This window comes from Cotesia glomerata, unplaced genomic scaffold (genome assembly GCF_020080835.1).
Source record: "Cotesia glomerata isolate CgM1 unplaced genomic scaffold, MPM_Cglom_v2.3 scaffold_82, whole genome shotgun sequence".
Taxonomy (NCBI): domain Eukaryota; kingdom Metazoa; phylum Arthropoda; class Insecta; order Hymenoptera; family Braconidae; genus Cotesia; species Cotesia glomerata.
The window spans coordinates 1-25,000 of record NW_025404479.1 but is presented as its reverse complement, the minus strand read 5'-3'; the positions used below and the strand labels follow the sequence as shown (position 1 = coordinate 25,000).

Here is a 25,000-nt window from a genome sequence, read left to right as displayed (position 1 = left end):
AAGCGTATGAAGACGACTCGAATTCAGACACAGAAACGCTCACTGCTGAAGAATCGCCGCTGACTCGAGATGATTTAGTTAATAAATTAAAATCGCTGATGGTTACGAAGAAGAAGAGCTTTGATGACTCAGATTGGGATTCCGACGAGCATGCGACATCCAGCTCCAGTTCTAGTGACAGTGATAATGATACTAATAATGATGGGAGCAGTGAAGATGAAGATGATGATGATGATGATGATAAAAAAAAATAATTGTAGCAATTTTTTAAGCGGAAGAAAATATATTATATATAAAATTGTAATTTGGTATTTTTTTTTAATTACGTGAACTTAGCTTTTAATTTTAAAAGTTACTCACTTCATTTATAATTGCTGTTTGTTATTTAATTGAATTTTATTTAGTGTAAATTTAAGTATTGATTTTCTAAATTCGAGATGACGACTAGAGTAATTGAAAAACCGAGATTGAGCTACAAATCCCGAGGCAAGTATTTATTTTTGTTGGATAATTTTTGATGAAATATTAATTAAGATGGAACAATTTTTTTAATTGATGAAAATTAGGTCCTGGACCGGCTTACAGCCTTCCTCCAGTGCTGGGCTTTGAAAAACACGACTTGTCTCGTAAAAGGAACCCTGCGTACTCCATCACAGCTCGACATGATGAAAAATTGTACGTCACTGCGAGTCCAGGTCCAAATAAATACAATACTTATCACTTGACGCGACAAGGAATAGAAAAACCCCCGGCATTTTCAATTGCTGGCCGAGCTCCGTTTGTTGGTACGTTGAATTTCAAAAATATATTTAAAAAAGGGCTTAATAATGAATTAAATCATCAGTGATTGGATCTGGACCCGGTCCTGGAGCGTATCACCCAGAAACGTGTCCGCCAGTCAACCATTCTCGGACATCTCCATCATTTTCCATCCAGTCAAGACTCAAGCCCGACCGTTTGTCACTCGACGGACCCGGGCCCAATTCCTACGTCGTTCCTTCTTGCCTAGGGCCTAAAATTCCTCATAAGAAAACTTGTGGAGCCGTTTCTCTGTATTTAATGATTAATTTTTAATTTTGAATAAATTGGAGGCTGAAAAATAATTTATAATTAATTTTAGCAAAGGAAGATCTTCAGATTCAAGCAAAAACGTCGGACCTGGACCAGCTGATTACGGAAACCCAAATTATAACGTTGTAAAGAAACAATACCCAGCTTTTTCGCTAAAATTTCGGCAACAACCACTCAGTAGCTACAGCAGTGGACCTGGACCAATGTACAATCCGACTTACAATCCAAGAAAACAACCCCCGGCATTTTCATTCGGAATTCGCCACAGCGAGTGCGAAGCTCAGCCTTGTACTTATTTAAAAAATTAATAAAATATTTAATTTGTCTTATTAATTTACTATTTAACTTTATTTATGGACTGTTTACTCTTTCTGAGCTCGTCAGAGACCAATAGATGTCGAAAACATTTCATATCCCCTCATGATATAATTGTAAGTGATTAATAAATCCATTTATCGCTTATTGTCTGAATGTCATTATGAAATTGAAGTAAGATCGCAATCTCAGGTGCGTGGTTGCGTCACGTCTATACAATTGTATAATTGTCTTACGTTAATAAAAAATAAATTGGAACGATTGTGATAACACATGACAGTCGATGTTTAAAATAGCAGTGAGTTAAACAAAATTGAAGTGAGCATTATTTCTGTAAAAATTAACCAGCAGTTCGCGAGTGGCTCGTCATTTTTAGACAGACAATGGTTATCATTAAATTATAAAATCTAAATAAACTAAATAAATTGGTAGTTTTTGTGATATGAAAACTTCACCGCGTCTGCTTGAGATTTTAGTGTCCGCCAGACAATTATTTAGCATGGAACCAGTCAGACAATTATTTAACGTCCTTCAAGTTATTTTTCGGCGCATATATATTTACATAAAAGTACGTCATTTCAATCCAATCTAGTTTTTGTTTCTCACTGCTAATTTCAGATCTATTATAAATAATAAATACTATTTTTCAGGACTTTATTGTAAACGAATTCATACCCTTGATCGTGGATTTGAATAATTTCGAAGTACGGGAAGAAAAAATTAGGTATTTAACATTGTCCAAGCAACTGTTCGCCGACTTAGCAGCTTTCTTTATTATTTTCGCTCTCTTTGCAACATTTCTGTACTTTTCAACGCAATGTGCATCTGAAAATCACCACTGTGCCCCTGAAATTGATCCTCAATCCGAAAATCCGTACGTCCTAAATATAACTCCTAATTATTATTAATTTATAATCCAATAAATATTAAAAGTGGACTCTGTAATTGATAATTTAGACCGGTAGTTGACCTGACGGAAGAAGAAAACGATCGGGACTCGGTCTTTGAACTCCCGACGCTAAACCACCCCCGGGGTGACGCATCAACGGGCCCAGAGAAAATATTCCCTCGAAGAAAGCACCAAATATTGAGAAAATCGAGGCCTTACTGCATTTCTACCGACAACGAGTCTTCTAGATCGACAATCAGCGCAAAAACGACCCAGTCGCAGCACTCGCAGCCGGTTGTAATTCACCCAGACATCAGGAGTCTAAACCCCGACAGGTTCAACAGCTGGATCGTTCGCAGGACGAGGAGCGGTCAGATTTACGGAAAATATCCGATTTAATTTGACAAAAAAATCAAATCAAAATTGATTGTTACAATGAAGAGAAATTTTGAATGACTTTTTAGCGAAAATTGGTATCAATGACCTCTTGGTACATCCGCTAAATGATAATTTATAATTCAATGACACTTAAAAATAATGATAATGGTAATTTAAATAATTTATTAGTACGTAAATGCAACGTAAGAAGAGTTAAACATAAAAATTAGATAAGATACTGGAGTTCATGCTCCCGATTTGTCAATTATTCTTTGCGTGAATAATGAATCGCATCATGAAGTAGCCTCGAGGCTATCAAAGACTTTAATTAATGCATTTGCGTACTAATTTATTATTTATTATTCAACTCATTATTATTATTGTTTATTATTGTTATTTAATGGGTACAATATTTTTTAAAAAAAATATTTTTTTACTTGTCTACAATTTACAATTTTTTTTTTTATATATAATTTATGTAACTTTGATACATATTTATTTTTTATAAAATTTTAAAAGTTGGTAATAAAAAATTGAATTTACATTGGGTTTGTCTGTGGAATTATTTTAAAAATATTGTGGGATATCCAGTTAAAATACCCGAAGCCGAGAAGTTTGTTATTAAATTTGCGTCGATCAATCTCGAGTACTCGAACAAATCGGATTCTCTGGTAATTCCATTGTCGATTGATAACGCGGAGAATTCTTGATTGTAATCTCTACGCTGAGCACTTTTAAGATTGAATTTCATACTTGGCTCCATTGCAATAACATTTTTCTTTATGCTCATCAATGTCTCGTTGAGTTTAATGTTATTACATCTCGAAGTTTTTACTTCAATTAAATAATATAAGTTTTAGTTTTTTTTTTTTTTTTAGAATTTTTCTACATTTTAACTTCAAGTTTCACCAATCAATAATAAACTTTTAATTTTATTAGTGAAATGATGTCAAAGATCTAATTTAATCAACTTACTTAAATCTGAAGATATGGAAGAGTTTGATTAATAATTAATTAATTTCAAATATTAATAAATTAATTTTTTATAGAATTCTCAATTTTAACAATTAAATTGAGTGAAGTATTACTAAAGATCTTATTTGATTAATTTATTAAAATTTAAAGATATAGAAGAATATGATGATGAATATTAAAGTAAACTTAAAAAAATGAGATTGCAGTTGAGTGAAATTATGAAGTCAAATTGGAAATGCTGTCGGTCAGAGTAAATAATTAACGAGTTTGAAATTCATACACCGAATAATATCTACCGATCGTTCATGTCCATATATAGAATAGGACATACATATAATATAATATATCCAGCCATCTATCTAACTATTATATCTACCGATCTATCCCTTGCTGGGTTATCATTATGATTATATTATCACACGTCGACGTCAGACGTATTTAAATATTCATGCAAACGTGAGAGATCTCAATTTCCAGAATAACCAAACGAATATTCTCCATTTAAATTTCATTTAAATTCTATAAACTGAGAACTGAGAGTACCTTATATACATATACATATATCCTGGATCATCGTATAAACCTACGTATAACCCGATAATTTATTTTATTCTACAATAATATTTTTAGACAATTAAAATTTCATTACATCAAATGGACTTTATCTCTGTTTTACGAATTTAAATAATGCCGGTTACGGCAGGATGTTGACGCCGAAAAAATCGATTTGGTTGCCATGACAACCCAATCCCAACATTAAAACTGCCGTCGTTATTGTTATTTATTAAAAATAATAAAATAATATATGCTTACGCTACGATTACTAGCTTTGTGAATTGAGGTGAAGGTATTAGCGACTTTTTAACTGAAGGACTCTTATTGCTTCGCGAATTGTGTCCAGTATAGGATGGACAGTAGCATCAGCGAAGAGGAAGAAGAAGACAAGAAACACTTTTCGGCGTTCAGTAAGTTTGACGAAAGTATTGAAGTGAGAAACGCCGAGGAAATAAAAAGTCCGGTTAGTGGGAAAGCAAAACTAGTGAGGAAAAACTCTAAAGGTGTTTCCAACTCTTTTGACGCTGACGAAATGGAAATTCAATCGTCGAATGACAAACGGAGTTTTAGAAGGTAAGTTTTAATTTAATTAAAAATTTTGGAATAGGTATTTATGAATGTTGATTTGTTTTTAGGTTTTCTAACCATGAAACTTCGTTTGAAAAACCTGTAAGACCCATGGAAAGTGACCCGTCAGACAGTGATGAAACTGACGATGATGACATCGAAGGTACTAGTGTCAAAAAAAAGATAGAAGTTTACAATCCAAAGGAATTTGAAAACCTTGAAGCTTCTGCTGAAGTAAAGGAATTGTTTCAAAATATTATGAGGTAATTTTTGCTTTATTAAATAATGACTTTTGTTAAATTGCACTGTACTTTTTATACTATTGATATTTTTAAGGATATAAGCTCATCCCGATGTTACAATCATCAAGAGCTTTCATTTGAGTACCCACATCAATTTTTCATATATTTTTCATATATACATATATATAATATACATAAATATACAAAATATATGAAAAATTGATGTGGGTACTCAAATGAAAGGTATTGATGAGTGTAATGTCGGGGTGAGCTTATATCTTTAAAAATGTCAATATTTCACAAGATAAAAGGTCATTTCTCAATTATGTATCTATAGAGATAGAGAATTTTCAAATGTAGCCTAAATACTATTCATCATAAATTGATTATTAGTGAGAATGATATGAAGCCTTGAAAAGGCACAACTCCAGGTCAAGACCTTTCTAATGATACCCAATTTAACCATAAAAACACATTTTATCATATAAATACACTGGCCACAAAATTTTTCTTATTATCTTAATTAATGAATTCTTTATTTTAGATACACGCCCCAAAAAATCGAGCTAAATTACAAGCTAGCTCCCTACATAATGGAATTCATACCAGCGGTTGGTGATATCGACGCCTTCATAAAGGTACCAAGACCCGACGGGGTTGCTGATAAAGTCGGATTAACGGTGCTGGATGAGCCATGCGCTAATCAATCGGAGCCAGCAGTCCTGCATTTGCAGCTGCGGAGCCAGAGCAAAAGCGCGGATTCCCGAAAAGCGACGGTGATAAAACGCGTTGAAGACCCGGAAAAGTATCCTAAGTCGATTGAGAGGTGGATCGAGGACATGGGTCTCCTTCACAGGAGCAAACACTTGCCTGCGGTGAGACTGACCAGCCCAATGCCTGACATTGATGCCCTGATTCAGCAGTGGCCTCCGGATATTGAGGACAAACTCAGCGAGGCTCAGCTCGACTTTTCCACCCTCGACTGCGAGCTACCCCAGCTTGTTGACATCGTTTGTAATTTACTCGACATTCCTGTTAAACCTGAGATCAGACTGGAGTCTCTGCATACGCTTTTTACTTTGTTTCTGGAGGTCAGAGAATTTAATAAAGACCGCGGGGGTTTTTAGGATCAGAAATTGAGTTTTATACAGATGTTTGTATATTTCTATTTAAATTTAAATTTTTATTGTTAATAATTCTCACGTGTTTGATAATAATTCAAAAGTCTGTACTACTCATGTATTATTGATATTTATAAATATATTGTTATCTTTGTAACTGTCATAAATTTTTCTGTTTTTATAATTTTATTGTTTTTGCATTCTCTACAAGGTTTATAGACTAAACAGTTGATTAGTTTCTTTAACTTATAATTTTATTAAAAAAATAAATTAATGAAATTATTTTTAAAACAATTTTATTCATAATTTTTTCTCATATACTTAGAATTTTTTTTTTTTTAATATTTATTTTGTTTATTAATTTAAAAAATTCTAAAAATGATAAAATGTCTTTTAATTTAATTATAATTATTTTTGACTTTCAAAAAATTCATAATTAAAAAAAAAAAACTCAAATTTCTATTTCAATAAAAATAGAATTACAAATTAGTCATCAAAGTTTTATCATTGCTCTAATTATTCATACTTTTACATCAGTAAATTTTTCTCGAATGTGTATCGAAGCGATTGTTTGAATTCCCCGATCCGAGAAAAGATGAATCATTCAATCGTATTAACTCATAACAACATCGTCACGTGGTTATCGTTGATGTTTGGACTTGATTTTCTTCCTCATGCGCAGCGCGCACTCGTTTTGTATTTGTCTGCATCGTATCGCGGCCGACAATTATCTAAGTACGTTCTACAATACAGTCGACATCCTCCACACCGTCAGTAAAAGGCCAAAAGTAAGTAAGTGGAAGCAAGCTAGTAGTAAATTGACTAGTCATAGTGATATTTAATAGAAATAGTTGATAGTCATTCCTTTTCATCTACAGTTTCTGTTTTTATTGCGACCCAGCATACACAACAGCTTTAAAACTAAACTTTCAACAAGTGTCAATACAACTCTAGTGTCATTTTTGCCTGCATGATGGACCACAGTGTAAACATTGCAATTTACTCCAGTTTACGGTTGACATTTTGAGAAGAATAACGAGTTAATTAATTAGTTAGCTTGACAGTAAATATTATGAGACACAAAATACAAATATGGCCAGTCCCGAAGGCAGTGTGACTGTTTCTAACGTCTCAGATGTTGAAGAAAATAATCAAGGACGTGACAACAGCACCGAGGATGAAAGACTCGTTAAATCAAGACCCAGGAATAATTTTCCGTCTTATTTAAACGAAAGTGTTGACGTCAGATTCAGGGTAAGTTTAAGTTTTATTGTCATTGTTATTGTTGATACTGGATGGTGAAGTTTAACCTAAATTATAAATTATAATTCACACAAGTAATTCTTTCTCTTCCAGGGCATCAGCTCCAGCAGGAATGACACTGTGTTTAACAATTTAATTGAAAATGTGTCAACTCGTCAATTCAATCGACTCAACAATGCGGAATTCCAACCAGGAGCGACGAATTTCTTATCTGCGAATTACGAGGTTTACTTTTTTCCTCAATTTTATCGCTGATAAAATTATCTGCTAGCGCTATAAATTTTTTTTTTAATTGATAAAGTGATGATAAAAAATAAATAATAAATATTTATTTTTAGAGCTTGGATTATGACACGTGTGAAAATAGTTTGCTGCAAGATGAAGAAAGGAAAAAAGGCTACAAGTTTGTGGTGAAGAAAAACTTTGCAAGGTGGTTTATATTTTTACTGATTGGAATTTTGACAGCTTCGATAGCTTGCTTTGTCGATATTTCTATTGAAGAATTATCGAATTTAAAGTATGGAGTCTTGAAACACTGTATCCTTTGATAAAACGAATAAAATCTCACTAATGTGATGATAAAATCAGCGGACTGATAATTTTTGGGATTTTTATAACTAATCAATTTATCAAAAAAAAAATATATTTTAATTCTTTTATTAAGAATTTACTGTTATAAAAATTTTTTAAATTGCCAGAAGTCTTTATTGTTGATAAAAAATTTTCTTTAACTTGATAAAAACTCAGATGTTGATAGTTGTGTATCACAAAACTGCCTATGGAAGCCATACCTCATCTGGTTGGTGATAAACACCGTGATAGTTTTAATTGGCTCCCTCCTGGTGACTTACGTTGAACCAGTAGCAGCTGGCAGCGGAATTCCGCAGGTAAAATGCTACCTAAACGGCGTCAAAGTCCCCAGAGTTGTCAGGATAAAAACGCTGGCTGTAAAATCCCTCGGAGTGATCAGTACCGTGGTTGGAGGGCTTGCTGGTGGAAAAGAAGGTCCGATGATCCACTCAGGAGCAGTTGTAGCCGCTGGAATTTCCCAAGGCAAGAGTACGACCTTCAAAAAGGACTTCAAAGTCTTCCAGTACTTTCGGGAAGATCATGAGAAGAGAGATTTTGTGGCTGGCGGAGCTGCAGCTGGAGTTTCTGCAGCTTTTGGAGCTCCCATTGGTAATTAATTAATTAATCATAAATTATCAAAGCTTGAAATTAATGATTCTTAATTTTCAGGTGGAGTTTTATTCAGTATTGAAGAAGGAACTAGTTTCTTCAACCAAAGTCTAACATGGCGAACCTTTTTCGCCAGCATGATATCTACTTTTACTTTAAATATCATCCTCAGCGCTTATCACGGTCATCCTGGAGAGCTCTCGTACCCAGGACTGCTCAATTTAGGAAAATTTGAAACAATAAACTACCAAGTTTATGAAATTCCATTATTTATGATCGTCGGAGTCTTCGGAGGGCTCAACGGCGCATTTTGGAATTATATTAACTACAAAATAACTGTGTTTAGGCAGAAGTACATTCGCAGAAGATGGTTGAAGGTTGTGGAAGCCATTTCAGTTTCTGTTCTGGCTGCTACGGTCGGCTCGCTGATGATTTATTTTCTCAACGACTGCAAGCCTTTGGGGAAAGACCCTACTAAGTACCCGGTCCAGATGTTCTGCAAGGAAGGAGAGTACAGTGCTGTTGCTGCTCTTTGGTTTCAAACTCCTGAAAGCACTGTACGGTCTCTGTTTCATGATCCCATAGGTACTTATCATTATTTTGTATGATAAGGTAAAAGACCCAGTTATTGACACAGGCCTAGTTGTTTGACACTTGCAATTTTATCCTAATTAAAAAAATAAAATGTTCTCAAAAAATCAATTATCTTAAAATTTATAATTCAAAAATTATATTTATTAATTTATTAGACTTGATTTATTTTTTTAATTAAAATAAAATTGCAAGTGTCAATAACTAGGCCAGTGTCAATAACTGGGTCTTTTACCTTATTAAATTAATTTATATTTTTTAACAACTAAATAAATAAATAATCTTCTTCTAGGCTCACATAATGACGGAACTCTCGCTATGTTTGTGTTCCTCTACTTTATTTTAGCTGTTCTAACCTTTGGCCTTTCAATGTCTGCTGGACTGTTCATACCTCACCTGCTAATTGGATCCGCTTGGGGTAGATTAATGGGATCTGGACTTACTAAACTATTCCCTGACTCTGTAAGAATCTTTAAAACTATTTCCTTCTTTTTTTTTTTTTTTAATAAAATTTGAATACTTTTAATTATTAATGTAAATTTTAGGGATTATTTGAGCCTGGAAAATACGCACTACTGGGAGCTGCTAGTCAGCTGGGAGGCGTTGTCAGGATGACGATAAGTCTCACTACAATTTTAATAGAAGCTACTCAGGGAATTTCGTTCGGTCTTCCAGTGATTATTGTATTGATGATGGCCAAGTGGGTTGGAGACTTTTTTACAGAGGTATGGAGTTATATAATTATTGCTAATGTGGTAATATAATATAATATAATACAAGTATTTACTTTAACTGACGATAATTTTTTATCAGGGCATATACGACATACACACACAAATGGCTGGTGTGCCATTACTTCCGTGGGAAGCACCGCCTTTATCTAACAACATTTACGTCAGCGAGATAATGAGTCACCCGGTTGTTACTTTAAAAACAACTGAAAATGTTGGGCATATTGTTGCTTTGTTAAAATGCGTTAAATTCAATGGATTTCCTGTTGTAGATCCTCCCACCGGTGATCAGGTAATTTGATAGTCTAATATAATAATAATAATAATTTTGTAATATAATTAACAAAAATGCTCTATCTCTAGGTAGATAATTAAGAAATGACCTTGTATCTTGTGAAATATTTACATTTTTAAAGATATAAGCTCATTCCGATGTTATACTCATCGAGATCTTTCATTTGAGTACCCACATCAATTTTTCATATATTTTGTATATTTATATATATTATATATATATGTATATATGAAAAATATATAAAAAATGCATGTGGGTACTCAAATTAAAGCTCTTGATAAGTGTAACATTAAGATGAGCTTATATCCTTAAAAATATCAATAGTTAAGGAAAGATATTGTATCTTGTGAACTATTGACATTTTTAAAGATATAAGCTCATCCTGATGTTACACTCATCAAGAGCTTTCATTTGAGTACCCACATGCATTTTTGATATATTTTTCATATATACATATATATATAAATATATAAAAAATTGATGTGGGTACTGAAATGAAAGCTCTTGATGAGTGTAACATCGAGATGAGCTTATATTTTCAAAAACGTCAATAGTTGAGAAAGTAGAGCAAAATTTTATTTATTTATAGTTCACAAGTGACTGCAAAGTTGCTAGTTATTTAAATTTAAATTAATAATTAAAAATATTTTTTTTTAGAATGAAGTAAATTGCTACGGAAGATTCCGTGGTCTAATTCTTCGGTCACAATTGATAGTTTTAATCCAAAACAAAATATTCAACGAGTACTGCGAGTTTTGGGAGACGAATTTTTCATTAAAAATATTCCGCGATGCATATCCAAGATACCCGAGCATTGAAGAAGTAAACATAACAGAGGAAGAAAAGACATACTCAATAGATTTAAGACCTTTTATGAACCCCTCACCTTACACTCTTCAACACGTAAGTCTTCAACAATTATCACTATAAATTATTATGAATTATGAAGCAATAATTTTTAATAACATGAAATGAATTCAATTTCAGTCGACAACTCTTCCAAGAGCATTTAGACTATTCCGTGGACTGGGACTAAGACACTTGCCGGTGGTGAACGACGAGCATGAGGTAATTGGGATGATCACCCGAAAAGACGTCGCCAGATACCGGATTTGGAGGCACCAAGGCCGAATGGGTCTTGACGAGCTCCGAATCACCGACAAAATATGACAATAATTTACTAGCTTGAATTTTATACCTAGAAAATTGTTATATTTAATTTAATTTTATAAATAATTATTTATAAAATTTATTTCAACGGAAAAAATGTATATACGTAAATTGATATTTAAATGATTGTTCAGTAAATAAATTTATATATTTTAATAAACTAATTATTGACAAACAATTCCCATCCGATCCAGGACCAAAGACGGAAAAATAAGTAGACTGGAATAATGACAATTAGCAGGAGAAAATAATATTCGTAATTTGAAATGAACATCTTTAATTATTTATCAGCAATAATTATCCATACCTATAAAATAAAAATAATTATTGAAGATAAAAATATAAATACAATATTAATGGTAGTGTTAATAATAATTATTGATAAATAATTTGCTTGCTTACTATTTTTGGTAGTGAATCACCTTGAAGACTCACACATGTCTACATGCGTACAAAGAGCCAACGACATACAACTAGAACAGCTATCTCTTTCTAATCTCCAATCCAATAAACCAGATCCTTAGAATTTTTTTGCGAAACTGTACCACAGTTGAAAAGTTAAGAGTGGTACGGTAAAAAGTTCTTACGTGTGGTCCAACAATTATTAACTCTCGCTATTTATTTCTAAATATCAACAGAATTTTCTGATCAGCTATTATCAATAAACAGTTGCTCCGATTTACTTGATTTTATTTACTCGATAAATAATAATCTTACAGTATATTGTATTATATTATATAAATAAATGGTGTAATGTGAGAACTGAGTAATCTCGACTTTCGTCAAAGTAAATCGTCTTTATAGTCACACGTGATTCGCAATTTCTACGCATTGTCGATAATTGTTCGACGCCATTCGCCTTTCGATATCTTTTTTTGGATGTTTTGGTCGACCAATCCCGAGCCGGCTGGCAAACGGCGGGAAAGATTCAATTTTATTTACCGATAAATTAAATAAAATTGCGTAAACAATAAATGAAAAAAATTTTTTTTCATTTTTGACATTTATAAATTGTAAATAAAATTTTTATCAAAAAAAAAAAAAAAGTGATTGATAATAAATTAATTAAAAAAATTAAATTAAAAGTGAAAACAATGAATGGTCAGTGGAATGCCGAAGACATGTCGTCGAAATTACTCCTATCTCCGTCGTCCTCCTCGTCGTCCTCGTCTTCTCGACGAGCCAGAACTTTGAGCGGGAATTCGAGCACAAACGTCACTGTAAATAACAACAATAATGGGGAGAAAAAAAGAAATTCGAGAAAGCCGATACCAAGGCCACATGAAACCGAAGAAGAGGCTATCTTGAGGAGATTCCACGACGCACAAAGAATGGCGCGTTTTCGGGCCAAGAAAAAAAAGGCCATGGAGGAGGCGAAGGCGCTCGAGGCCGCTAAATTGACCGAACTCGCCATGATCACCGAATTGAAACGACGCAATGTTGTTTTCCAAATCAAACCTAGCAGTCATATTAATAATAATAATAATAACAATAAAAATAAAAATCACAATAATATTAATCATAATAGCAGTAATAATAATAATAAAAGTATTAGTGGAGGAAAAAGCAAAGGAAGCTCGTTGATGATGATAAAACCAGAGCTGAGCCAGAGAGAAGCTCCAAGTTTGGTACCAAGTGCCCAGGGCAAGTACTCTCAATTATTGGAAGTGATAGAGGAACTCGGCAGAGACATCAGACTGACCTACGCTGGTAGTAGGACGTCGGCGGAGAGACTGAAAATGGGAATCATACAGGCGCGGATGCTAGTCAGAGATTGTCTGCTGGAAACTGAGATAAACTTGCGACAATAAAATAAATAAATATAATTATTTTTGCTATCACTTATTAATTATTATCATTGTATTTTTATCATTGACTAACTTTAAATGTAAGTTTGTAAGGCTATTAATATATTGAATGTTCTACTGGCCTGTGACTTATAGACAATAAAAATTTTCTAATGTTACCGTTTATTTTTATCAGAGACCTTGGAGCTTATCTAAATCTCTCTAGTCGTTTAAATTTCACTGAATATTTAAACTAAAATATGTGATGATATTTCTGCTGATGTTAAGGGGCAATAGAACGAGCCAGGTTTGTAAAAAACAAAAAAAAGTGATAAAAAAATGAATAAACGGACAATATAAATTCCGTCTACACCTGTCCGCCTTGAAGTTGGTGGTTCTATAGCCGAGCTTAGCTGTAAAATACACACATCTCAATTCTCAATATAATATAAAATACCTCGCCCAAGCCTAAACTTGCTATGCTCTTTTCCTCTTCCGTCCTTGTCTTTGATTCGATACTCCAAGCTAGCAAACCAGTACAAGTACTGTACCGTGATATATATATATATATATAAAGATACATATCACAAATGAAAGCAGTGGAGCGTCTGTGGGTCTCCTCACCAGCTTCTATTCTTATTTCTCTGTTCCTACCGAGTTCCAGTGATATTTACTGTATAGTACTGGTATGGCTCTTCCTTCTTTATTAACTTTTTCTTCTTCTTCCTCTTCTCTGGCTGAGTCTTTAGCATTCTACAAGTAAACCAAGCGGACTGCTCATCAGTGGAATACAGAGCAAGTTTGTATATAATGGTGAGACTGGAGGCTCGAGGCTGCTTGCTGCTTGAGACTCTGCACAGGAAGAAGAGAGAGTGCCTTTGAGACAGAGAGTACAACATCGGGGGTGGCAAAAGGAGGAAGGGGTTATGGTCAATAAACGCGACCACGTCACACGCAGTAGTCTATCGGTCGGGCGACCCCCAGACCCCGCTTCCCGTTTCAGGCTTCACTTGGCCCCTTTAAGTTAAAGTAGCTCAGCTTGCCTGCTACCCAACTACACTCTTACACTCTTCCTACCAACTATATACCAAATCTTACATGTCCGTCCGTCCAACTGCTACTGATTCTGCTTCTGATACTTCTCTGCTCCGATACTCTCATACTTCTCTTTCTATTTATTTTTCAAAATTTCACCTATAATCAATATTTAATGCTTAACAATAATAATATATATCAATTCTAAAATTACCTTGTTAATTATTTATTTATAATTAGTCAATTATGAAGTCAGGATGTGATTTTTCCTGCTTGTATTGCAAAATCATACTTTGTAACATTTAAAGTACAAATTTGGGTTGTTGTTTATTATTTAAATAAAGTAATAATTATTATTATGTTGGTTAGTGAATTTGACCAAATAGCAGCCGCCATTGTTGTGATTGGTGAAACCTTAAGCTTGGAGTTCGGAAATACGAAATACGAAATACGAAATAGGAGCGAGTGGAGGAAAGGGGCACTGTATACTGTATAGTACGATATACATGCGATGAATTGGCAGTGTGTGTGACGGTGACGGTGGTGTGCTGGCTGTTGTGCCGAAGGAAGAGCAAGACGACGTATCGGAGGTTGGATTGGATGTAAATGTACGTTTTTCGTGCTCGTTAAGCATTCTTATTTATATTACGCATGCGTAACGAATGCCACGACTCGTTTCTTCGTTTAAAATTTTCAAAAACAAAAGAATCTGACGGTAACACACATTATTACAACAACGGTACTTTATTAACTAGCTGTTATCAGTTAATTCAATTATTTAGTGGATTATTTATTGGTTATTACTTGTTGATCGAGGAGACTCCAGTATTTAATTTGCTACCGAATTTTGTTCTCGCTAATATATTATCCACTGTTTTTTGCTCGAGTTTTTACGTGCACCTGTCTGATTGGTTGTGATAATTATTTTAATTATTTATTATTTTCTGATAATGTGACTTTAAACTTTTGTTATCACTCGGCTCATTTCGTTGCTGTTTGTCTCTTGTATTGGTAAATTATATTGTTATTTATTGATTTTATTGTGGGTATTTATGTTATGGGTTATTAATGAGTTAACCTTTCATTTGCAGTGATAACACTACTTTGGAGCACTGATACATTGGAGCATCCAGCCCCAGCATCAAACTTAAATCCAAAATGGATTTATATTACTGATACTGATATTGGAATTTAAATTGGAGTTTACTGATATTTTATTTAATTTCATTTTTCAATAAAATAAAAAAAAAAAAAAAAAAAAAAAAAACAATCAACTTATTAGTACCGATGGATGAAAAAGGTATTGAATTAAAAACATTAACAAGGTATAATAATATTTAAATAATAAATAACCGGTTGATAGTAGTTTAGTTGAGTGGGGCTAAATGTACGAGTTTGAAAACGGGGGACTGATGTCAGAGACGGCTGAGGAACGTGCTATCAGACTGTACACGGCGGCTGAGAGGATGAAGAACGTCAGGGCCAAGGAGTCCGAGGACCAGGCGGCTCTCAGGAGGATGCAGGAGGCCCAAAGAATGGCCAGGCATCGCGCTAAAAAGAAGCGCTGCCTCGACGAGAACCTCGCGAGGGAAATTTCAAAGATTGCTGAGCTCTCTAAGATGCCAGACGCAGCGACAATCGCCCAGATGTCAGAGATGAACATGAACAAAATATCAGCGGAGCTAAAGCAGATGATGGAAAGGGGAAAAGTGCCTGAACACATTGTCCAGATGGCTCAGCTGGCCGAGTTCAGCAAGATGACCGAGCTTAACAAGATGTCCCAGGACATGGCCAAGAGATACGAAATGGAGAAGATGGCCGAGTACGCGAAAACTACCGAGTATATGAAAATGCAGGAGATTGCTAAGATGTCAGAGTTGGCCAAAATGAACGAGATGGTCAAGTACTCCGAGATGGCCAAGTATTCCAATGATATTTCCAAGATGAACGAAATCGCCAAGATGAACGAGATGATGAAAATCTCGCAGATGGCCAAGATAAACGAGGTCCAGCGAATGAATGAAATTGCCAAGCTTAATGAAATGGTGAAGATGACCGAGATGGCCAAGTACAATGACATGACCAAGTACAATGAGATCGCCCAGATCAACGAGATGGCCAAGGAGTTTGTTAAGATGAGCGAAAAGTCCAAGATGAATGAAATGATCAAGATGGCCAACATGCAGAACGATATCACCAAGATGCCTGAGTACTCGAAGATGGCCGAGATGGCCAAGCTCACTGAACTGGCCAAGCTCAATGAGATTACCATCACCAAGCTCAACGACCCACCGTCTCATCAGCAGTCCCATCATCAGCAGCACCATCAGCAGCAACACCACCATCAATCCCACCAGCAGCATCAACAACAACAACAACAACAACAACAACAACAACAACAACAACAACAACACCAACACCAGCAGCATCATCATCAGCAGCAGCAGCAGCAGCACCACCAGCCCCAGCAACCACCTCCTCCTCCGCAGAAGCAGGAAATCTCCAGGATCCCGGAACCTGTGATCACTGTCCCGAACCCCAGGAACCTCCAGAATGTCCAGTCGGCGCAGGTTCAAAGTGTACAGGCGAGTCCGTCGAGTACTATTAATTTTCCCTCAGTACCTGGACAAGGAAAGTACGCGCAATTGTTGGTAATTATTGAGGAACTCGGTCGAGATATTCGCCTGTCGTACGCTGGGAGTCGCAGCGCCGCGGAGAGGCTCAAAATGGGGATCCAGCACGCGAGGATCTTGGTCAGAGAGTGTTTGCTGGAGACCGAGCACAATGCCAGGCAATGATGAAGTTATGGTTGAGTTTTTTTAGATATAGATGGATAGTATACTTTATTTTTCCATCCTCGGTACAAAGAGTCTCATTTTTTGGTAGGTTGTTATTATAATTATTGATTTGGTGATATTTTGGTTGATAAATTTCTCATAAAATGGGTTTTTTTGAGGCCAAGTAAAATAAAATTTTTTTTCGGTGATATTTGAAAGTCAAAATTAGTGTTATTTTTAAAAAAAATAATTATTGTGATTTTTTTTCTGCGATTGAATTTATATTAGTGAGACTTTTTGTAGGATACCAGAGCTCTGATGTAACATGAGCATGGTAGTATTTTTAAAGTAAAAATAAAGTGAATAATTATTTATATTTAATAAATAAAAGGAATGAGCTGGTTACTAATTTAATTAGTGAGAGAAAAAATACGATAAAGTGCAAAATATTTACCACAAAAGTCCGTTTTATTATTATGATGTATCTGATAATTTATCTGCAATAATTGTGAGCTTGGATACGCTTAGGAGAATCAAAAATTTGATTTTTTATAAATTTATTAGGGTTAATAAAATTTGTGATGTCTCATTCTTTTTTAATAGTTAAAAGAGGCGAATTTTTAAAATCAAATGTATAAAATTGGGGTAAATTTTTAAATTAAGGGCCAAGGTTCTGTTTTTATTTTCAATTACTTATTATTGGTCTGCTCAAGAGATGAAAATGAATCTTGAGTAAGAATTTATTATTGTCATTGTTAGTTATAAGTTATTATATATTATTATATTGTAAACCTATAATACTGACTCTATTTTTTTTACTTTACATTCTTATAAATACCTGGTGGATTTTTATTATTTATAAGTACTCTAAGCACTTTACATCCTTTATCTTAACAAATATTCTTTATAAATAATTATTATTACAATTCCATAAAATTTGTCAAGCAGGATTTTGAAATAAGTATGAGCCTTTCAAATAGATAATATTGCTGAATAAACAACCAATTTTATAATAAAACTTTTTTGTAGTTATTAAACAAAAAAAATTACCCTTAATTACAAATTAATTTTAAAAAATCGCGGGAATTTTGTTGTTTTTAAAACCTGCCATCTGAGGAGAAAAATAAAAATACGAGAAATATGGAAACTATACATTCAATATAAAGCTTTCTCGTAACCTACAAATTAACTCCAGCTCGACACAAAAGTGATTAAAAAAAATTATTTACAAATTTTATAAACACCTATTTATAAAAAAAATAAAACTTGCATCATAATCAACTTCAGGTAATTATTTTTTATAATTATTTACAAGAATAAAATTTTTCAACAAAAATTTCTAGACACGTAAACAAACTTGAAAAACAACAGAATTTAATTGTTTGTCAGGGAGTAATAAGTGAGTAAAATTAAAAAATGAACATGGAAGGAGAATTAACTAAACTGCCAGCTGGAACGACGATAACGAAGATCGTCGAGTCGCCGATAACAGTACCAAACCCCAGGAACATTCAATCCACAGTGCCTCACGTGACGGTCACCGCGATACCCGGACAGTCAAAGTACGTCCAACTGCTGAACGTGATCGAGGAGCTGGGGCGAGACATTCGTCCGACCTACGCAGGAAGCAGGAGCTCCGCGGAACGCATCAAGCGCGGTCTCGTTCACGCCCGCTTGCTAGTCAGAGACTGTCTTCATGAGACTGAACGAAGTGCTCGCCAATAATTGCTTAATTGCTGCCATTAATTTTTAGTTCTTTATTTTGTTCGGAGCACCAGGTGCCAAAGCTCTTAATAATTTGTTCTCGATTTTTTTTTATGTCTTTTTGAAGTAACTTTGAAGTATCATACTGACGATAATGCAAAGTAAATTCTAATTATTTAATTTTTTGTTTAAATTCTGAAATTTTTTTGCAGGTCTATTGTCAGTCTTATCTTGCTTTATAAATTTCCGACAAGATCTGATTATTCTAGTGATTAATTAATTAAATTATTTATTAGAATATAATTCGACCTCGTTTTATATCCGGCCGAGATCAATTTGCCAAATGTACGTTTAATTTTTTTTTTTTTTCTTTTTTTTTTTTGTCATTTATTGAAAATAATTTTATTGAATAGAGTAAGTAACTTATTCAGTATACTAAGAAAGAAAATGCCTTAAATCCAAACAAGTTATCATTTTACTACATCGAATAGTACAAATGTTATTATTAATTATTAATAATTCCGTAAGAAAATAAAAACTGTTGATAGACGTTAAATAAAATAGATATTTTCAAATGCAGGGTCTAATAAATGAGATAAAGGCATTAGTAGTGTAATTAAATAGTACAGAAACATTTTTAAAATACTTATCACCGCTAAGTCTGTTGTAGAATAATTATCCGAGTAATTAAAGTTCGCTAGTGTCTTTATCTTTGACTAATAAATAAATAATGTACAATAGAAAATTGTCAATATTTTTACAGCGATAATAATGTGAGTGATGAAAGACAAATTGAGTATGAAGATGGTTTATAATTAATTAAGAACCAAACTCAGGATTACTTAAGCCTCATAGCAGTATTTTTACTGATATTTTTTAAGACCATTGATTATTATTTAATTATATTGATAAAATTATTGACTTAATTGATAGACTTTTAAGGTATCACTAGGTTTAATCTCAGACAAATTGTAACGGGTCTCAACGGTGTCACGTTAAATGGTCCCAATATTTTTATACCACGACAAATGATCCCATCGGCGCTATCAGATGTCGTGGTATTAAATTTCGGGGATCAATTATCGTAGAACCGTCTTAACGTGTTCCATTGACCAAAAATTGTATATCACGTGTACCAAGTTGCTCATTTTTAAATAAATATAAGTCTAGTAATTCTAAAATTTGTAAAGTTTCATCATTTATAAAATTTATTTCCTCAAAATTAGTTTAAGAATAATTTATAGAAAATAAAACGGATTTTATGTTGCAGAGAAATGTTCAAGACACTGGAGACCTTTGACACGGAGTTTTCAGCTGATTCTGTTGAATGGTGTCCCATAGAAGGCTTCCGGGACTTGTTTGTCTGCGGGACTTATCAATTGTTCCCCGACGAAGAGGGCACGGGGACTAAATCTGGCCAGAAACGACTGGGGATAATTTTTCTGTTTAAAGTAGAGTCGGAAAAATTGAAGCTGCTCCAAAAATTGGACGTTCCAGCAGTCTTGGATATGAAGTGGGCTCACAAAAAGTGTCAAGGAGATATTTTACTGGGAGTAGTAAACTCAATTGGATTTTTGCAGGTATTTAAGCTCAAGGTAGACGAATTGGAGATCGATCTGCTAACAGAGACTCGGGTTTGTGAAGATGGCCTCGCATTGAGCTTAGATTGGAGCACTGGTGGAGTCCAGAATGATAGTACAGATGTAAAAATAGCTGTCAGTGACTCAAAAGGACGTGTCTCACTTTTTGGAGTCAGTCAAGGAAAGCTTGACTGTCTCTCGAGCCAAGATGCTCATGAATTTGAAGCTTGGATCACCGCGTTTGATTATTGGAACACTGATGTTGTTTATTCCGGTAATTATTTTTCAATTTTTGACTGAATATTTACCACTAAAAGACTAAATTAAAAAATTTAACAGGAGGCGATGATTGTCAGTTCAAAAGATTTGATGCAAGAGAAGGACTGCAAGTGATTGGAACCAACAGAAGCCACGAAGCAGGTGTCACAAGCTTGCATTCTAATCCAAGAAAAGAATTCTCCCTGGCTTCTGGAAGGTGAAATATTTTTTTTATATTCATAAATATAGAAGAGACTAAATTTTTAATTTTTATTTTTAGTTACGATGAAACGCTGAGGCTTTGGGATACTAGAAATTTTCGGAGACCGGTATCGGAAACTAAACTAGGAGGCGGAATCTGGAGATTGAAATGGGACCCGTTAGAATTTAGATATTTGCTGGCCGCTTGTATGTACGGTGGATTTAGAATCGTGGATTGCCAAAATATAGATGATCCTCAGGTGATTGCTGAGTACTTGGAACATAAAAGTATCGCTTACGGGTGCGACTGGTGTGCTTTAGTAGTTGAAGAAGCTAAAAATTGTTCTTCTCAAGATTATCATCAGCTTGTTGCAACTTGTTCATTTTATGATAAAATGTTAAAATTGTCGTCAGTTAAATATAAAAATTACTGATTGGTTATTTAATTTAGAGTAATTTTTTCAATTTTTTTAATTCAATTAAAATATTGAACTTTTATCAAAGATCAAAGCCATAAAATCCTTTTCCTTACAATTTCCCTGATAGCCATGCAGAATACAAGTTGGCTTTAGACTGGACTCCAAGTTGTGAAAAATCTACGACTCGAATCTAACGACAGTTTCATTAAACATCTTGTAGTGCAGGAGTTTGAGTGAACCTGCACTGAACTTTGAGACAATGTCTGTTAATGCGGCAGAGTACAAAAATTTTACCATTTGCATTCTACGATCGGTAAATTACCGAAAATTGATGATAGTTTGTCGGTATAAGCCTTATAGCCATCAGAGAAATTCAATCTTATGGCCAATTGTTAATAAATTACAACTACAATTATAATTGTTATTACGATCACTATTATCATTGTTATTTTTACTATTTTTATAATTATTAATAAATTATAAGAAATATATATTAATTCTGAGACCAATGTAATCAATTTTATATATTTGTACAAAATCAAATAAAAAAAATTAACAGTAAATTTATTTTTCATATTTATTTTGCGTTTAAATATAACTTTTGTGCTATATTTGCCGTAGGTGAAAAACTTCTTCGAATAAATGTTTTTAACGATAGGAAAAACATCAGGTTAAAAATTATCTTTTTCAAATTTATCCTTTTCAATTAAAATATAAAAATTTTTATTTAATTTCATTGAGTTACTTATTTATGAGTTATAAGTAATTAATACTTCATCAAATGACTAAGAAAATCGTAGGTTCTTAATTTTATGCATTATCTTTCTCAAAAAATCATATCGAAATAATTGCCTCAAAATTTGTTGTGTTGTAGATTGAACTTTCTGAGTTAAAAACTTGATTGCTAAATATGTCTTCATATTTGTTAGTATTTTAAATGAAAATTGAAGTTTAAAATTTATACAACTTCAGCTAAAAAATTTGTTAAAAAATGTTACAGTCTAACTTGACATTATTTTTACGCAAATCAATTCAAACTTTTAAATCCCAGAAGCGATTTTCTGTCTTACCTTGTGAAAAATCGTCGCAAAAGTAGAGATCTAGGTCTTCTCCGGTCTGTCATCGTAGGAGATAATTTATCATCGACCAGTCGATCTGAAAACAAACAAACAAAGAGCGTTAGTGTCGTAATTTTTCAGAGCAGGATTGACTGAAAACAATTGGACGTAATCATCCCAGCTGTGAGTTATGGACGGTAAATGAGGACTGAGTCAGTCTGTTTAGGTCCGATGGCCACTGCGCGTAACAATTTATCAACATCAAAAAACCAGCTGTTCTTTGAAACTGTATCTGTACGTATACGCTCAATTACCACTTTGATAAATCAGTCCAATAACTTTCAAGTACATGGTAGTTATTTTTTTTTAATTAAGCTAAATCAAGGTCGCTTATTTTTTCATCCAATTCCAATCACCGTGACCTCAAAATCTTCACCAGTTGAGCAGAGGTTCTTTGTTCTTGCTCCATTCTGCCAGTCTCGACACTGACCAGTGATTTAGCTTATTTATAATTTTTAATCCTATTATAATGACAATTCTAACAAACAATATTAATTTTAGTTATTAATTAATAATTATTGCAGACGCACGGATGTAACGCATCAGTACTGTGGGAATCAAATCTTGAACCCACTGGATAAGTCGACAATTGAGTTGGAGGTGTTAAACTCAAGCCCTAGAGCTATTGAGCAATCGCCAGCCTCAGTCTCGATAAAATTAGAAGAAAAACCAAAAATGGCCGAAAGTAAAGTTAACAAAAGCGAGAGTGTAATTTTGGAGGACAACACACGTGGTAGCAATTCTCTGAGAACTCAACTCTGGGCGAGAAACTCTGAGAGCGGGGATGAAGACTTATCTCTTAGCAACGACAACACCGCCAGGTCAGTGATTCCAATTAATTCACTTGAAAAAATACCAAACAATGAGTTACACAAATGTAGAAAAATACAAACCATTATCTCGATTATTTTCTTATCGTTCATTATACTACTTATCACATTCCATGAACGTAACGATGTTTGTTGTGTTTAGCAGGGGTAACTCGAGTAATCAGCCACGATATGATGCCATAGCCTACGCCGAAGATAAGATGCGCAGAAAATTGAGGTTTTTTTTCATGAATCCCATTGAAAAATGGCAAGCTAGAAGGCGCTTTCCCTACAAATTCATCGTCCAAGTGATTAAAATTATTCTAGTCACTATACAGCTATGTTTGTTTGCTCACAATAATTATATTCATGTTAATTACACCTGGGATAATCGAATCACCTTTTCGCATCTGTTTCTTCGCGGGTGGGATGCTACTCAAGAGGTAATACAATTTTTTTAAGCACTTGGAAAAAATATTTATTAACTAAAAATTAATATTTAAATACTTTATTAAATAATTTGATATTAAACCTTATATTTAAAAATTAATCAACCAAATTCCTAAAGGTACCTGAATACCCGCCAGTAACTGGTCCCCTGTCTCTGTACAAACAAAAAGAATTTTACGAGACGATAAACTACGCTCTGAACGGTTACTACAATTTAAATAACTCAATTGGATCATACTCATACACTGCCGAGGACAATTCGCTAGTTCCCCCAGTGCTATGCCTGTACCAGTACAAAGAAGGCATCATCTTCGGGTTCAACGAGAGCTTCGTCTTCAACAACGAGATAGACCGAACTTGTATCACGATAAACCACACGTTCCCCGAAACTCACCCGGTAGACTCAAAGAAGCTGCTGGAAGAAAAGGACGTGAATATAAACTTCTCGGCCTTGGTGAAGGCCCACCTGAAATTCGCCGTAAAGACGGTGAATCTGAAAGCAGCTAGCCCAATTACTCCTCCAGACTGCTATCAGTTCAATATACAAATAATCTTCGATAACAGCGACTTTGACGGACAAATGCTGCTGTCTTTGGACGTGGAATCGATCAGGCTGCTTTGCAAAGGCAACACCCAGTACATAACAGACGACCAGTTAGACTCTGCGCTGAGAACTATTCTTAATCTCTTCGTTATCCTTATCTGTGGAATTTCGCTCATTTTGTGCTCACGTGCTATTTATCGCGCCCAGTTACTTAAATTCGAGACTATAAGCTTCTTCAAGAAGACTTACGGCACCAATTTGAGTCTTGAGGGTCGGCTTGAGTTTTTTAACATGTGGTACATTATGATTATAATTAATGATCTGTTGATAATAATGGGCTCGGCGATAAAGGAGCAAATAGAGCGAAAATATTACGGCAGCGACCACTGGAACATTTGCAGCATTTTTCTAGGGACTGGAAACTTGCTAGTCTGGTTCGGAGTCTTGCGCTACCTCGGATTCTTCAAGACCTACAACGTGGTCATCCTCACGCTGAAGAAATCAGCGCCAAAGGTCGTGAGATTTTCAATCTGCGCGGTTCTAATCTACGCAGGATTCACCTTCTGCGGGTGGCTGATCCTCGGGCCGTATCACATCAAGTTCAGGTCACTGGCGACCACTTCAGAGTGTCTGTTCGCGCTGATAAACGGAGATGATATGTTCGCTACCTTCTCAATTGCCTCATTCAAGTCTCCGATCCTCTGGTGGTACTCAAGGATCTACTTGTACACCTTCATTTCCCTCTTCATTTATGTTGTACTGAGTCTCTTTATTTCTATAATTATGGACGCCTACGACACGATAAAGCTGTACTATCGTGACGGGTTCCCGAAAAATGATCTCCAGGCGTTTGTGTCGGTTTGCACCGACGAGGCGTCGAGCGGTGCTTTTAGGCAGGAATCTGAAGGACCTGACTGGAAAGATATGTTGGAGCGGATGTGTTGTTGTCGGAAAAGACCCTACGGGTCTATTCAAG

General features: G+C 34.5%; 10 protein-coding genes across 21 annotated transcripts; 9 read left to right on the top strand and 1 right to left on the bottom strand.

The window, feature by feature from the left end:
* The first annotated feature begins 343 nt into the window (after positions 1-343).
* On the top strand, positions 344-1,379 carry LOC123274839 (outer dense fiber protein 3-like protein 2). Its single transcript, XM_044742584.1, has 4 exons — positions 344-486; positions 567-785; positions 845-1,052; positions 1,121-1,379. Exons 1-4 carry the CDS (start codon positions 438-440, stop codon positions 1,377-1,379), a joined length of 735 nt encoding a protein of 244 aa, XP_044598519.1. The 5' UTR covers positions 344-437.
* Positions 1,380-1,690: 311 nt separating this feature from the next.
* On the top strand, positions 1,691-3,052 carry LOC123274840. 2 transcript variants are annotated; one of them, XM_044742586.1, is made up of 3 exons: positions 1,691-1,954; positions 2,037-2,110; positions 2,344-3,052. In XM_044742586.1, exons 1-3 carry the CDS (start codon positions 1,829-1,831, stop codon positions 2,672-2,674), a joined length of 531 nt encoding a protein of 176 aa, XP_044598521.1. In that variant the 5' UTR covers positions 1,691-1,828; the 3' UTR covers positions 2,675-3,052. The 2 variants fall into 2 exon arrangements, with proteins under 2 accessions (XP_044598521.1, XP_044598520.1); XM_044742585.1 differs by having other exon boundaries at positions 1,695-1,954; positions 2,037-2,260.
* A 1,240-nt stretch (positions 3,053-4,292) lies between these two features.
* LOC123274837 (intraflagellar transport protein 46 homolog) lies at positions 4,293-6,218 on the top strand. The gene is made up of 3 exons (XM_044742583.1): positions 4,293-4,756; positions 4,819-5,013; positions 5,537-6,218. The coding sequence occupies exons 1-3, from the start codon at positions 4,536-4,538 to the stop codon at positions 6,117-6,119; spliced, it is 999 nt and encodes a 332-aa protein (XP_044598518.1). The 5' UTR covers positions 4,293-4,535; the 3' UTR covers positions 6,120-6,218.
* A 577-nt stretch (positions 6,219-6,795) lies between these two features.
* LOC123274841 (H(+)/Cl(-) exchange transporter 7) lies at positions 6,796-11,420 on the top strand. Of its 6 annotated transcripts, none has more exons than XM_044742592.1 (11): positions 6,796-6,901; positions 7,015-7,367; positions 7,470-7,601; positions 7,715-7,913; positions 8,124-8,555; positions 8,616-9,140; positions 9,439-9,608; positions 9,692-9,871; positions 9,960-10,169; positions 10,830-11,075; positions 11,160-11,420. In XM_044742592.1, exons 2-11 carry the CDS (start codon positions 7,206-7,208, stop codon positions 11,340-11,342), a joined length of 2,439 nt encoding a protein of 812 aa, XP_044598527.1. In that variant the 5' UTR covers positions 6,796-6,901; positions 7,015-7,205; the 3' UTR covers positions 11,343-11,420. The 6 variants fall into 6 exon arrangements, with proteins under 6 accessions (XP_044598527.1, XP_044598523.1, XP_044598528.1 ...); XM_044742588.1 differs by having other exon boundaries at positions 6,798-6,901; positions 6,992-7,367; XM_044742593.1 differs by having other exon boundaries at positions 6,798-6,905.
* Positions 11,421-11,471: 51 nt separating this feature from the next.
* Positions 11,472-12,238, bottom strand: LOC123274847 (phosphatidylinositol N-acetylglucosaminyltransferase subunit Y). 2 transcript variants are annotated; one of them, XM_044742604.1, is made up of 3 exons: positions 12,060-12,238; positions 11,745-11,966; positions 11,472-11,649 (listed from the first exon to the last, which is right to left on the bottom strand). In XM_044742604.1, the coding sequence occupies exon 3, from the start codon at positions 11,614-11,616 to the stop codon at positions 11,503-11,505; it is 114 nt and encodes a 37-aa protein (XP_044598539.1). In that variant the 5' UTR covers positions 11,617-11,649; positions 11,745-11,966; positions 12,060-12,238; the 3' UTR covers positions 11,472-11,502. The 2 variants fall into 2 exon arrangements, with proteins under 2 accessions (XP_044598539.1, XP_044598538.1); XM_044742603.1 differs by having other exon boundaries at positions 11,745-12,238.
* Positions 12,239-12,311: 73 nt separating this feature from the next.
* Positions 12,312-13,308, top strand: LOC123274845 (putative uncharacterized protein DDB_G0280071). The gene has a single exon (XM_044742600.1). The coding sequence runs from the start codon at positions 12,437-12,439 to the stop codon at positions 13,151-13,153; it is 717 nt and encodes a 238-aa protein (XP_044598535.1). The 5' UTR covers positions 12,312-12,436; the 3' UTR covers positions 13,154-13,308.
* A 1,150-nt stretch (positions 13,309-14,458) lies between these two features.
* Positions 14,459-18,192, top strand: LOC123274842 (mediator of RNA polymerase II transcription subunit 15-like). Of its 5 annotated transcripts, none has more exons than XM_044742598.1 (3): positions 14,459-15,175; positions 15,256-16,539; positions 16,579-18,192. In XM_044742598.1, the coding sequence occupies exons 2-3, from the start codon at positions 15,550-15,552 to the stop codon at positions 16,960-16,962; spliced, it is 1,374 nt and encodes a 457-aa protein (XP_044598533.1). In that variant the 5' UTR covers positions 14,459-15,175; positions 15,256-15,549; the 3' UTR covers positions 16,963-18,192. The 5 variants fall into 5 exon arrangements, with proteins under 5 accessions (XP_044598533.1, XP_044598531.1, XP_044598532.1 ...); XM_044742596.1 differs by having other exon boundaries at positions 14,460-15,175; positions 15,256-15,464; positions 15,531-18,192; XM_044742597.1 differs by having other exon boundaries at positions 14,460-15,175; positions 15,256-15,464; positions 15,528-18,192.
* On the top strand, positions 18,108-21,134 carry LOC123274844 (diphthine methyltransferase). Its single transcript, XM_044742599.1, has 4 exons — positions 18,108-18,228; positions 19,916-20,499; positions 20,565-20,700; positions 20,764-21,134. Exons 2-4 carry the CDS (start codon positions 19,920-19,922, stop codon positions 21,116-21,118), a joined length of 1,071 nt encoding a protein of 356 aa, XP_044598534.1. The 5' UTR covers positions 18,108-18,228; positions 19,916-19,919; the 3' UTR covers positions 21,119-21,134.
* LOC123274846 (cyclin-dependent kinase 2-associated protein 1-like) lies at positions 18,306-19,818 on the top strand. The gene has a single exon (XM_044742602.1). It carries the CDS (start codon positions 18,358-18,360, stop codon positions 18,664-18,666), a length of 309 nt encoding a protein of 102 aa, XP_044598537.1. The 5' UTR covers positions 18,306-18,357; the 3' UTR covers positions 18,667-19,818.
* Positions 21,135-22,295: 1,161 nt separating the features above from the next.
* On the top strand, positions 22,296-24,996 carry LOC123274848 (mucolipin-3-like; the record flags this gene model as incomplete). The annotated part of the gene is made up of 4 exons (XM_044742605.1): positions 22,296-22,455; positions 22,746-23,042; positions 23,194-23,473; positions 23,599-24,996. Coding segments are annotated over exons 2-4 (1,824 nt in total), but the record flags the coding sequence as incomplete, so codon positions are not given.
* Between the last annotated feature and the right edge of the window lie 4 nt (positions 24,997-25,000).